The sequence below is a fragment of the Protopterus annectens genome, chromosome 7.part0, assembly GCF_019279795.1.
Source record: "Protopterus annectens isolate FY-2018-M chromosome 7.part0, PAN1.0, whole genome shotgun sequence".
Taxonomy (NCBI): Eukaryota; Metazoa; Chordata; order Ceratodontiformes; family Protopteridae; genus Protopterus; species Protopterus annectens.
The window spans coordinates 1,696,134,756-1,696,148,463 of record NC_056739.1 but is presented as its reverse complement, the minus strand read 5'-3'; the positions used below and the strand labels follow the sequence as shown (position 1 = coordinate 1,696,148,463).

Here is a 13,708-nt window from a genome sequence, read left to right as displayed (position 1 = left end):
TAGAAAAGTAATGAAGTTAAGTAGTGCTGAAACTCTCTACTTGTGTGCTTGAAATGCCGATTGCCTCTTCTGGTCAATTCTTAGATCTTTCATGTGTGCCCAGTGCAGACCATCCAGCTCCTTAAGATGTTTGCTTTTTTCATTTAAGCTGATGTGAAACCTGACAGAGACATGCCATCCTGATAAGTCAAAGTCTAAGTTCATCTCTTTTATTTGTTGATGTGGACATAAGCAAAAGTTTATACTGAGGTTGTACATCTATGAAAGTTTTTGAAAAAATGCATGCTTTTTTAGATGTGTATGTTTGCATTCTAAGTCTGCATAGAGAATTAAAAGAGGCAGAAGTTTCTGTAATGTGTTTATTGCCAGGAGAGAAGAAGCACAGTATGTAGACAACTAACTTTTCCTCTGCTAAAGCTGATATAAAGGAGGTGAAATATGTTTTAATTTCTTTGTCATTAACTGTATCCATAATTGATGGTGTGTCTTAGATTGCAGTATTTCTAACCGTTTAAGTCTTACACAGATCTCACAATAGTTGCATATTGCAGGCACCCTGATTTTGATGAAGATATTAAATATGGTGCCATCCTCCCTCAAGTGGTTACAGCAGGAACAGTGACTCGTCGGGCAGTGGAACCCACATGGCTAACAGCAAGCAATGCTCGGGTAAGTTACTGTGAGAATTTATTTTACAAGTGACGTGACAGAAGATTGTGGATGTTCATTGGGAGGATCACTGTAACAGCAGGTCATAAACTCTGGGCTTACCCAGTTTGCGTTCCATTTTTGTAACAGAATTTTGAATGTACTAGCTGTACTTTATGAAGAATGAGTACTGGTTACTCATCTGTTTAGGTACTGTTGTAGGTAGAGTGAGACTCATGCATATATAAGTTGTATTGCTGCAAGTTCTCTTTGGCTCTTTTTGATGTTTCTGCATGTCATTGATCCTAGAAGAAACATCTGCCTCTACTGGAAAATTTTCAACACCATAGTGACTCCTTATGTTTGTACAGCTTATTTTCCCTGTCATGTTATCTGCCTAAGTTACTGGTAGCTCAGGTGGATGCAAAAGATCCTGTGGAACATATTGAAAAGAGTAGGCATAGTTCTCTGATCTCTTAGCCAAATTTCCTATAGTTGGTATGAATACCATCTTGGGTTTACCCTGAAAAGAAGCCATTGGCCTAGTGGGAGTAGTTCGTTCAGTAAAATGTAACAGACTTCCAAGATGGCTGCACATGGAGTATAAGCTTAACTCTAGCTCTCCCACTGTGAAAACAGAAACTCAACAGACAAGTCCAGTAAACTTATGTGTTTATGGGTAAATTTCAGTAACTAGCTAGTAAGTGTGCTACCTGGATGCCAGGAAAAAAAGAAATACAAAGAGCCTGGAAAAAAATCAGCTACAAAAATTGAGGAAGAAACACTGACTGGGGAAAGTTCCGCAGCTGTTCAGCAAAACGCAATACAACCTGCAGACATGGCTTCCAGTAACCTACAGGAAGATAATAAGACAACTGCATACAGACCTGGTTAAAATAAACAAAACACTGATGGAGTATATCAACACAACCAGCAAAATGCTGGAAAAATAGATGAAGCTTTAAACAGATATTCAGATGAGGAGATAAAGCTGCAAAAATCAGAGGTTGAAATGAAGAAAAGGCTGTCTGAATATGAGACTGCTCAGGAAGAGATGTTTCAAAAAATAATAGAATTAGAGGACAACCTGAGATTTTCAGCTATACCAGAGAAGCTGGAAGGAACAGCCTGCATTAATTTTATGAAAGCACAAATAAGCAACTGGACTGGAGTTCTACAACAGGAGTTGTTAGTTGAAAGGGCACATCGTGTGTAGACATTTTTTTTCCAGCCTTTTGTTGTTTGAGTTGATATACTGCATCAGTGTTTTGTTTATTTTAGTCAGGTTTTTGTGCAGTTGTCTTATACTTTCCTCTAGGTTACTGGAAGTCATGTCTGGAGTTTGCACTGCTTTTTGCTGAACAGCTACAGTACTTTTCCCAGTCAGTGTTTTTTCCTCACCTTTTGAAGCTGATTTTCCTTTAGATCCTCTGTTTCTTTTTTTCTGGCATCCAGGCAGTGCACTTACTAGCCAGTTACTGAAATTTACCCAGTGGTATAAGTCCACTGGCTTTCTCTGTTAAGTTTTTTTTACACTGGGAGAGTGGGTCTATAGTAGAACCACGAAAACTCAGTTCAGCGAGCAGCATTTTACATCGAAAATGCAGTTTAACAAACTGTTATAGTGAGATCGCGGTACAGTGAAGATCAGAAAATTTGCCCTTTCCTCACAGTAGTGCAATCCCAGAGTTTGTATATTTAATTAGCGGGGGGGGGGGTGTTGGAGGCACAGCCCCCCACAAAAGCGAGTTTGACGAACAGCATTTTTGATGTGAAAGCCGTTCACTGAACTGACTTCTCATGGTTCTAATCCCAACAGAGCTAGAATTAAGCTGTTACCCAATATGCTGCCATCTTGGAAGTCAGGTCATCACTGATTCTGACGATTTCTGGAGGTTACATGTTGAAGTGGCCAAAGTAGAGTAATGGATGTAGTAGAAAAATGTCTTAGAGCGTATACCAAAATCCATGTTAAGGGAGACCTATAAACTTCAGTCATCATCAGTCCCCTTTTTCACATTCTTACATGGTGGTATCAACTGTTACCACCTCTTTTTGTTTAGAACCACTCTTTAGCCCTGTTCAGCTGTAATACCACACTGTCTCTGGTCTTCTCTCGTGCAATCCATCCATCTCTTGGCTGGATGTTTTCATCTCCCCTTATCACCTTCTTTTCTGTCCCAGATCTGCTTTACCAAACTGTCTTCAGTTACATCTGCAGAAAAGCAGAACTTCCATAATCTGTTCTGTTTGATCTTCTCTGTAATTGGGTTTATTTTGGCTTCTACACTGATGTCCTTATTTTGTCTGTTCATTGATGTGCATCCTACAGTGCCTGTTAGCCGCTTCATCTCCATCATCTCAGGCTTCCTCAAGTGTTTTTCCTTCACAGCTCAAGTTTCTGTACTATAAGCACTAATTACACCACTGTTTTGCACACATTACATTTCAACTTCTTTATCATTCTTATGACACTTTACGACTGACAGTTTGTGCTAGTTGGCTTCCACATTCAGACTTCCCTTTTCTTCAGTCGCCCTTCCAGGATATCTGATGCTATTAACCTGTGCCACTGCATTCCCTCCTGTTTCACTTTTAAGCTTCCTTTTGCATGTACTCAGTTTTATCCCATGTTCCTTCATTTTTGCATTCCAGTACCCTATAATTTAGTGAAGTTCCTGTTCAAAGTCTGCTTGTAGTGCCACATTTCCATACAGCTCCCTCTGACCGGTTTATAGTACGTCACCAGTATGAACAACAGTGGGCTCTCAGGTGAGCCTGATGTACATCTACTCCCACTGTAAACTCATCTGTGAGTCCAAACATTGGTCATACTTGTCATTGGGTTCCTGTACCTAATCTTCACCAATTCTGCCAATGTTTTCTTGACTTTGAGCCATCTCAGGACTGTTCAAATCAACTTTCTTACAAGCTTATCTTGTACTTTTTCCAGATCTAGGAATGCCCGGTTGGACTCGTTCCTCATCTACAGCTTCTTCTTCGCCATCTGTGTCACTGCAACTACAGGGTCAGCTCCACTGCATCCTGATCTGAATCTAAACTACACATCACCCACCCTACTCTGTACCAGTCTGTGTCTTCACTTCATCAGTCAGACAGTCACCCTGTCTAGCACTTCCATGCAGCATAACAGGAATTTGATACCTTTGTACTGCCCACACCTGTGAATATCCCCTTTTTGTTCTTATACACTAGTACTTGAATGCTTATTCTCCATTCATTTAGGATAAGCATCTGTCTTTCTCTCATTACTGTGATGAGTAGCCTCAAGAGCCATTTATCCTCAAAAGCCCTCAACATTTAATCACACTTGCAGTGATGTCATCTGAATCTGCTGCTTTCCCTGACTTTATCTTTCTTGGTGCACTTTGCACTTATAATAAGGTGGTTCTTCTTCCCCTTTCAGTATAGGTGGCAGTACAGCTTCTGTAGTTTTCTTCATTCAGACATTTCTTGAAGTACTCCTTCTTTCCTTGATGCCGTCTGGACTGGCAAACAGATTGTTGCTGGCATTCCTTATAAATGGCATTTGCTGACTATCTTAACTTTCTGTCATTGCCTTGCAGCCTAGAGCACCTTTGTAACATCCGATGAATCAGTTTCCAGTAGCTGCTTGAGTTTGTCTAATACATTGCTCTTTCCCATTGTGATTGCTGTCTTAGCTTCTTTGTTAGCCAACCAGTATTCCCTCTTTGCCTGATCAATCTTTTTCTATCTACCACCACTTCCACTTCTTGCACTCCTTTCTTTTGATAACTTCCTGGACTTCTAGATTTCACTACCAGCTTTCATTATATACCTTATTCCCATGTCTGGCACAGCCATGCATCTGTTCTTTCTTCTTTACATGTGTTGTTTTAAGATTCTGCTACTCTTCTTTGACTCTACCCATTTCTTCATCTTGAGATGCTAAAGCCCTGAGTATTTCCTTAAACTCATGTGCTTTCATAACAGCCAACTTCCAGGTCTTCAGTCTTGTCTCTGTTGACATTAGAGCATTCTCTGAATACTACTAGCAGCTGATTGTGGCCACATGTGGATTATGTTGTAATCTAGCTGTTTCACTGGGGATATCTTTGCAATCTCTGATCTCGCCCCATTGTTATTTCTTCAATAGGAGAAAGTCTTCCTAAGTTTTATATTCACAGCTGTTGTAGGTGATCTTATGACTGCCTCTTGGTAAATCATGCACTTTCCAACCTTAACTCATCTAATCCTGCACAACAGGAGGCCAATTAACACCTGTGCTTTCTGAGATCTTCTAACTCAGGAAACCAACTTCTTCCTGAGAGTTTTTCTCCAAATTTCTGTACATAAAATACACTTCATTGGATTTATAATATCTGTTAAATGGTATGACTTAAAAAATGTAAAATATGATATCTCTTTAATGGACAGTGAGCTATTCACTGATGTTGGTGTCAAAAGGTCTGTTTGTAGATGTTGCTTTTTCATTGCAAATTTATGAAAGAAAAATTTTATTTTGTTTGCCAATAAATTACTAATGTTATAGTCAAACAAAAGGTCCTATTTCTGTAGATGTGCAGGATAGATCCAAGATATCATTGAGGGAGTTGTTCACCTGTTCAAGAACTTTCCAATGATGTATGACAAGAGGGGGTAGCCTATTATTGTTTTGTGCTATTGCCAAATCTATGCATATTATGCATAAACCAATTTCACAATATTTCAAAACAATATTAATCTACAAAATCATTAGTGTTAGATGGCACAGATCAGTGGCAGTATTGTGTACCTTTATGTTTTACATGAGATGGCATCATTTGTTCACCTGTAGATTACACAGCTTTTACAAAATTAATGCAATTATGAAAATATAGGTAATAGTCAAAACTGCTTTACTAAAAGAACATGTATATCTCAAAATGTCTCCACATTGTCCATCATATTTTAATGTTATGTTTTACTAATGCACACTGCTTGAATACAGCATCTCCAACATAACAGTATCACACTGTTTTTGCATTATTAATGTAAATCTGGAAATGTTATTTTTTTCATAACATTTTGCTAGCATTACTTAAGAACTCAAGCTCTGCAGAAGACATGCTGTCCATTTCTCTGGCATGTTTAGCAATGTCGGCTTGTAGATGCAATTTTGTTGCCTTCGTTTTATGTATGTACCTTTACAGTTTTATGTATATACCTTTACCAGGAGATGTTAGAAGCCGTGGTGAGTATACTCAGTTCAGGAGTACAGGGTAGTCTCCTGTAAAGATGAGTATACTTTTACAGGATACACAGGAACTCTGCTTTCCTCATGACTATACTCTTGTAGGAAGCACAGTTAAACCATTTGCCAGACTGTCTAGAATAGCCTTACCTTTAGTATTGCTCCTGTCACAACCATGTAGACCTGGGCAGTCCTTGTATCCTGTTCTGTCTCAATACAAGCTTTCACGTCTCCTGTTATCAAGACCAACTCGTTTTGTCTTAATTTTTTGAGTAAATTCTCACTGACACAACTAAAACTACACTTGCCACTACTTATCTCCTCCCCACACTTCTTTATGGCGCTCCCATCCTTGCTAAACTGCAGGCTTCACAAAAATTAAAACTTGAACAGTGCTATAACAAAGTTGCTAAATTTGCAGCAAATACCGCTTTCAAAATCCACCACTGTATAACACTGAAAAGCTTAAATTGGTTAGAACTGCCTCATCAACTAATATATACACAGCTTCTTACCTCATATAAAATTGTCCAGCATCGATATGCCTGTCCAGCACTGAAAACCATTCTGCACTTGTACAAGGTTGCTAAGGCCCGGAATGCCTTATCTGTATACATCAAGTCAACACCCTCTCTTCCATCTTTCAAAAGCACTCTGAAAGACTTCCTAGTTAAAATCTGGCACTGTTCTTGCCCCAAACCAGGATAAACTATATCCCTAAATGTGAACAAGTACCTTTCCATTCCTTATATACTTCCTACTTTCCCGTCTTCATTTACTTCTATCAGATTCTCTTCCCTGACTTTCTCTCTAAATGTACCATAAGCCTGTTTTTCCCCACTTCATATTGCAATTCTTGTTTGTATTAGACTAATTTACTTCTATATTTTTCTACAAACTATCTAAAATGTCTGTAAATATTAAATGATTGTCATATAACTTGTATCGGTTCTTAACCAATGTTTTTATATTATGTCTAATTTGTTATAATTATTTAAACTGCAGATATTTTTGAAGATTGTAAAATTATTGTTCTTAAAATGTTTTGTAATAATTTTGAGCTTTTCTCCCCTGCCCTCCACTGAAAATGGGCTTCTACCCAGTCAGACTTTCCTGGTAATCAAATGTCAATAAATCAATCCTGCAGCTGCTGTCTGAATGCCGTCTTTTTCTCACCATTGCAGCCTTACTGTGGAGGATAGGCTGAGATCATGAAGACTATGCAGTCTTTATACTGGAGTCTGATTGCTATGAAGTTGTCATTAATTATGATGCCATCCCTTGTTATCTTCAGAAGGCAGTCTCTCACCACAATTATCGCACTGTTTTTAGTCTACCTCCATTAGTAGACTCTGGATCCCAAGCCAAGAGACTTTGTTGCACTGCTTTTCCTACCTTGTCTCCTAAATACACCAAATTTCCAGTCTCCTCCTTATCATCATGTTGTCCACTTCAAAGCTGCATCTGGTCAGTGAAGGTATATTCATTGTAGCAATCCTTAGTTCATTTTTGGCAGGTTGCTTGGTTTTACATCAGCATTCACACAACAGATCTATCCTAAGTAATCCATTCGGGGCAACTGGACACTGACTGGCTAGCACCTTACTGTCCCAGGACTATTGGATGTTTTGGTAGGTATACACTGGCCTATAGGGTATATAGACCCCCCAACCACTGTTAGCATGGATCCCTAGTTTAAGTTGGAATTGGCTAGATAATCAAATCACTTAGCATCATCTATTACCCACACCCCTTTTTGACAGCATTAACTGATGTGACTGTCTCATAGTATCAATTGTTGCACCACCAAATATCCAATGCTGATATGGCGCACACACTGTGGTCCATGTTCTCCTGTGTAGAGGATAGTACACATCAGATATGATGCCTAAAGTAGTCAGTCCACATGACTTATCCCCCAATAGGCATTACCTAGTGTCCCCAATGACCCTTTGCATTATTGGGTCCCCTCTGATGGTAGACTGCACAAGCAGAACTGGGAGGGCTGAGTTCAAACCCAGTACTTTCTATCTTTGAGGCAGAAACATCCAATGTGTTTTTGTAAGGTGGAAGGATACCCACACAGACCTGCGGAAACCATGCATTGTCTGCTCTGACAGTGTCCAGAAGTCAGGATTGTAACCTGGACCTTGTGTAGGAGGACTGAATATCTCACCTATTACGTCTTCTGATGCACAGACAGTTATTTATGGTGAGAGAGGTGCAAGAAATTATGAACCTCAATATACATAAATATTTACATAATGGGTGTTTGTGAAGAGGTTTGCAAGTATTATAGAGGTGTGACTGGAATGCAGAATGGTAATATGCTTAAAAAATCTTAGTCACAAAGAGCAACTGATTTTGAATGTGAAAAGCTAAGTAGTCATTTGAAAAAGCCTTTTTCCTATAAAATGACAAAGGGATACATGGAATAGCACCTAAAAAAGAGGTTGAACAGGTACACAAGTGGATTTCAACAGTGTAGGACTGACAGAGAACCATTGCAGTAACAGTGAAGATATGAAAACAAGTCAAGTAGGGTTTTAAACTTCTGTAACTGAATGGATTGCAGACTGTATTATTTAGTTTTCATTGTGCATTTCCACTGTCCTTTTTGCGGCTGTCGTCTGTGGCTGAATTTATGTTTTAACTTGGTGTCTGTATGAATATAGGTTTCTATCAAGTAACTGTTGCTTCTTTCAGAGCATCTATCTAGGTACAGTATTGTTTAGTGCTTTTCACCTTGTCTTTAGAATGACCGAGTAGGCAGTGAGCTTAAAGCCATGGTGCAGGTTCCCCCAGGATATCACCTCGTTGGAGCAGATGTGGACTCTCAGGAACTGTGGATAGCTGCCATTCTTGGAGATGCTCATTTTGCTGGAATGCATGGTAAGCAGTTTTATTTAATTTTCAGTGTGTTGCAAGGATGAATACTGTATGCAGAAAGCTGAGAGGGCAGAACCAGAAGCTAATAATGCAATACAATGAGTAGCACAGAACAATACTAAGCACCATCACTTTTCACTGATAGGATTGTATGGAACAGCATAATCAGGAAATAAATTGTTACAGCACCTGAAGCATTTTGATAACGTATTCCTTTGCAGCACAATGGGATTGTATACTTAAAGATGTCCTTCAAGAATGCAACTGCAGTCATAACATATGGGTTGTCCTGCCTCAGGCAGCCCTCGGTCAGCCGGATTCCAAAGTATGGGTCCGACGTCGGCTGATGTCGCATTTCTCTCCGACGTCAGAGCGGCTGGAGTACATAAGCATCAGCCGACGCCATTTTCTTCAGTCTTTCTTGCCGCGCGGTGCCCGAAGCAGAAGCAGTTCGCAAGTGCCGGTCGGTCAACTCCTGTATTCTTCGATTCCGAAGTCATCAAAAAAGCTAAGTACCCCGTTGGGGACCTTTTCTTGCCTCAGCCGATGTCAGAAATTACTGAAAAAGTTAACAATTGTCTTTCTTGTGGTAAACAAATACCTCATAAGGATTTCCACTCTTACTGTCTTCCTTACCTTGGCCCAGACCACGACGTCTCGACCTGTGTAGCCTGTGCTCACTTCAACAAGCGCACTCTCAGGGGCCAGGCGGAGTTCGCTGAAGATTTTTTCGGCGAAAAATTTGCCTATACAATGCCGTTGGAGCTTCCGACATCGCAAACTCCCAAGAAACGAAAAGACCGGGACCGACATCCTCGGCCCGCGTCTACCACCAACTCCACGCCAAAACCTACCGCGAGTGCTCCGGTTCCCCCTGAGATGGTTTTTCCACCGCTCCGAACCGAAGACACCGCATTACCGACGACCCCGTTTCCGGATATCACTCCGGCGCCAGTTATTGATTTTCCTCCGGATACCGAAACCGAGGAAATGCCCGAGACCATTGCTGTAGATAAGGTCACTCTTGCACGTGGAGCTGCCAGGCCTCCTATGGCCATGTCTATTAAGGCCTACACTAGGGCTAAGGCGGCCAGCAAGACCAAGCATCTTTCTGCTAAAGCCTTACCTCAGCCTACTCCAGAGACACAAATTATGACTATGGCTGCTGACTTAATTGCTATGATTAGAGGTTCACAGACCCATCCTGAGAGAGGATCCCAGCCTCCTTCTGATAAAAGGCCCCGGGTTGAACCCTCTGACCCTATTCCTTCAGATGAAGATTCTGAGGACTCTGTCCACTCTGATGGCCAGGAAGAGCTCTTCCAGACCTATGAGGACTCGGATGCAGAGGATTCCATCCCCTCGGCCTCCCTTCCTGAGGATATTTCTTTTGGGGAAGTTCTGCATACCATGAGGGAACATTTCAAGTGGCATGGCCAGGAATATTCTGATTCCAGAAAGCGCCTTCGGACTTTCCTTAAAAAGCCCCAGCACAGGCCCTTAGCTATTCCTCCTGTGCTTGATGTTTTGGATGATTTATATTCTGACTCTAGTGTTACCCCTGACTCTCTCCCTCCTGCTCCAGCCAAGCCAGACAGGTATTACAGGGTCCCTGAAACACATTCCCATTTATTCAGGGCCCATACTGCTGATTTGGAAACTATTTCCCAGGGACCTAAAGGTGTTTCAGCTTCCACCTCTAAAAATCCTTTGCCCTCCAACAAGGAAGCTAGGTCATTAGAGATGGGGTAAAAAGGTTTACACCTCCACTACTTTATCTATGAGAGCTTTGAATTGCCTTTTTCATATGTTACAATATCAGGATTTCCTGTTAGAAGATTTACAGAAAACATTGGCCTCTCCTGATCCTTTAGACAGGAAGTCTTTGCAGGAAGCTGTACATAACTCTCAGCAAGTAAGCAATCACTTCCTGCAGTGTGGATATGATGCACTGGAAGCTTCATGTAGGGCAGCTATGACAGGGGCAGTCATTCGTAGACATGCATGGTTAAAAGATCAACCTCTACCAGATCATGTAAAGGCAAAACTTCTGGATGCACCTTTGGAAAAGAACAAGCTTTTTGGTGCTAATGCTAAGGATGTGTTAAAGTCCATCGAGGAAAAAGCAAAATCAGTTCAGACGGTGAAAGATTTCCTCCAGGTTCAACCCCCCAGATTCAGTAGGAATTGGCCTTCAAAAAACTGGTCCTTTCCTAATCCTGAAAAGTTTCAAAGGGGTAAAACAGGCGTGGCGAGGAAGAGGACAATACAGAGGTCCTTACAGGGGACGACAATGGCAGCCAGCAAACCAAAGAAGTGACACAGGGGTTTCACCTGTCCCACAACCACAATCTCAATGACTTTCCTCTACTTCCGTCTACCAGGGAACAAATAGAAGCTCCCTTGGGCGGGAAATTATCTCTGTTTGCAGACAATTGGCACAGACTGACAAAGGACAAATGGATTTTGGACATTATAGACCGAGGTTACAGGTTCCACTTTCATACCTTACCAAGAAAACAAGGCATGCCAAACCTACCACAAAACCAGAGGGCAGAGGCTATCAAGCAAATCTCTCTGCTGACTCGGATGAAAGCAATAGAAAGAGTACCACAACAAGAACAAGGCCAGGGGTTTTACTCAAGACTGTTCCTTGTTCCAAGAAAAGAATCTCAATGGAGACCAATACTGGATTTGTCCGCATTAAACACCTTTCTCATAGTACCAAAGTTCAAAATGCTGACTCTACAGCAACTCCTTCCCATGCTGGGCAAGGGGTCTTGGCTGATTACTCTGGACCTCAAGGAGGCATACCTGCATGTCCCTATCAGACACAGCTGCAGAAGATACCTCAGATTTCTTGCAGGGCCAGAGCATTATCAATTCTCAGCATTGCCATTTGGCTTATCTACTGTGCCCAGAGTATTCACAAAATGCCTGGCTTCAGTAATTGCTCATTGCAGGCTCCAGGGGATCCAGATTTACCCGTACCTGGACGACTGCCTCATACAAGCGGACGACAAATTGATGTTGACAAAAAACTTGGACTATGTCATACGATTACTTCAAGCTCTGGGATACACAGTAAACTTCCAAAAGTCAAGACTTCAGCCATCCCAGCAAATAATCTTCTTAGGAGCCAAATTAGACACAGCCTCTCAAATGGCTTACCTAACATTAGACAAGCAAGAGAAGTTAACTCATTATTTCAAAGGTTTAGCAAAACTTACCCAGATGACTGCAAGGAGATTCCTACAGGCCCTGGGTTACATGGCATCCTGCATTCTCCTGGTTCCATTAGCAAGACTACACATGAGAAAGCTTCAATGGTACCTAAAAAGCCTATGGTCTCAGCACAGCAACAACTTAGAGACAACCATACCGCTCATTCCATGCCTACAAAAGGAATTCCTATGGTGGGCCTCGGTAAGCCAGGCAAACACAGGTATGTCATTCAAAAAAACACAGATAACACAGACCATAACCACAGACGCCTCAGACCTTGGATGGGGGGCGCACATGGAAGGCAGGTGTATACAAGGACAATGGTCTCCAAAGGAAACACATCTGCACATAAACCAAAAGGAAATGCTGGCAGTAATGCATGCCATCGAGGCCTTTCAACACCAACTTCAGCAAGGCCATTTACTGATACGGACAGACAACACCACTGTGATGTGGTATATAAACAAGCAAGGGGCACCCATTCTTACCCCCTTTGCAGACTGACAATGCATCTTTGGGAAAAATCACTGAGCCTAAACATTCAGTTACAATCCCAGTTTGTTCCAGGCAAAGACAATGTGCTGGCGGACAGCCTAAGCAGGAATTTCACAGATCCACACGAGTGGAGGTTATATCCGAAGATCTTCACACAGCTCACTTCGACATGGGGCAGGCCAGAAGTAGACCTATTTGCCTCTCACCTCAACCATCATCTACAAAAATTCTGCTCAAGGACATACCATCCACAAGCTTGGAAAATAGATGCTCTCTCATTCAACTGGAACTCCCTAAAAATCTATGCATTCCCACCTCTGCCTCTGATGACCTCAGTATTACTAAAGATCAAAGCAGAGAGATCCAAGGGGATCCTAATAGCTCCGGACTGGCCAAGACAACACTGGTATCCACTACTACGGAGCATATGTCACACCAAGAAGTGGGCCCTTCCCCAATGGCCTCTACTTTTGACTCAACACAACTTCAAAACAGTGCATCCAAACCTTCAGACACTGCAGCTAACAGCCTGGGAGATCCCATGAATAATCTCAACCTATCTCTCTCCAAGGAAGTTCAGCGGATAGTAACAGAGGCTCGAAGACCATCCACCAGAAAGGTTTACTTAGCAAAATGGAAGAGATTCAGCATTTGGAATACCAGCAAGGGACATGATGCATCATTATTGAACATCCCACTCATCCTGGAATATTTGGCAGATATGCTAAAGAATGGACTCTCATATTCTTCCATAAAGATACATGCATCAGCTATTTCAGCTAGATATAACACTGATCCGCCTGTCTTTTCACATCCTTTGCTAAGGCAATTCCTCAGGGGAATCAAGAACATTAAACCACCAAGAAATGCTCCAGTGCCAGCCTGGGACCTCAATTTTGTCCTAGAAAAACTGACTCTACCTCCATTTGAGCCAGCAGCTTCAGTTGACTTGCAATTTCTCTCATGGAAGACAGCTTTCCTGTTGGCAATTACCTCAGCAAGAAGGGTTTCGGAACTACAGGCCCTAATGGCTATACCACCGTTCATAATTTTCCATAGAGACAGGGTTTCATTAAGGACCAACCCTACTTTTATACCAAAGGTGGTATCTAGGGTTTCTTTAAATCAAGCTATTCATCTGCCTGCTTTCTTCCCCAATCCTGAGAATAAGGGGGAAAGACTGTTACATACATTGGACATTCACAGACAACTTCGATACTACCTGGACAGAACCAA

General features: G+C 41.6%; 1 protein-coding gene across 1 annotated transcript in view; it reads left to right on the top strand.

Moving 5' to 3' along the window:
- Positions 1-13,708, top strand: part of POLG (DNA polymerase gamma, catalytic subunit) — a 1,518,109-nt gene that overhangs the window by 933,307 nt on the left and 571,094 nt on the right. The window contains exons 16-17 of the mRNA XM_044078211.1: positions 552-669; positions 8,620-8,755. Of these exons, the coding sequence (XP_043934146.1) occupies positions 552-669; positions 8,620-8,755 (254 nt within the window). The remainder of the gene's footprint in view (positions 1-551; positions 670-8,619; positions 8,756-13,708) is intronic.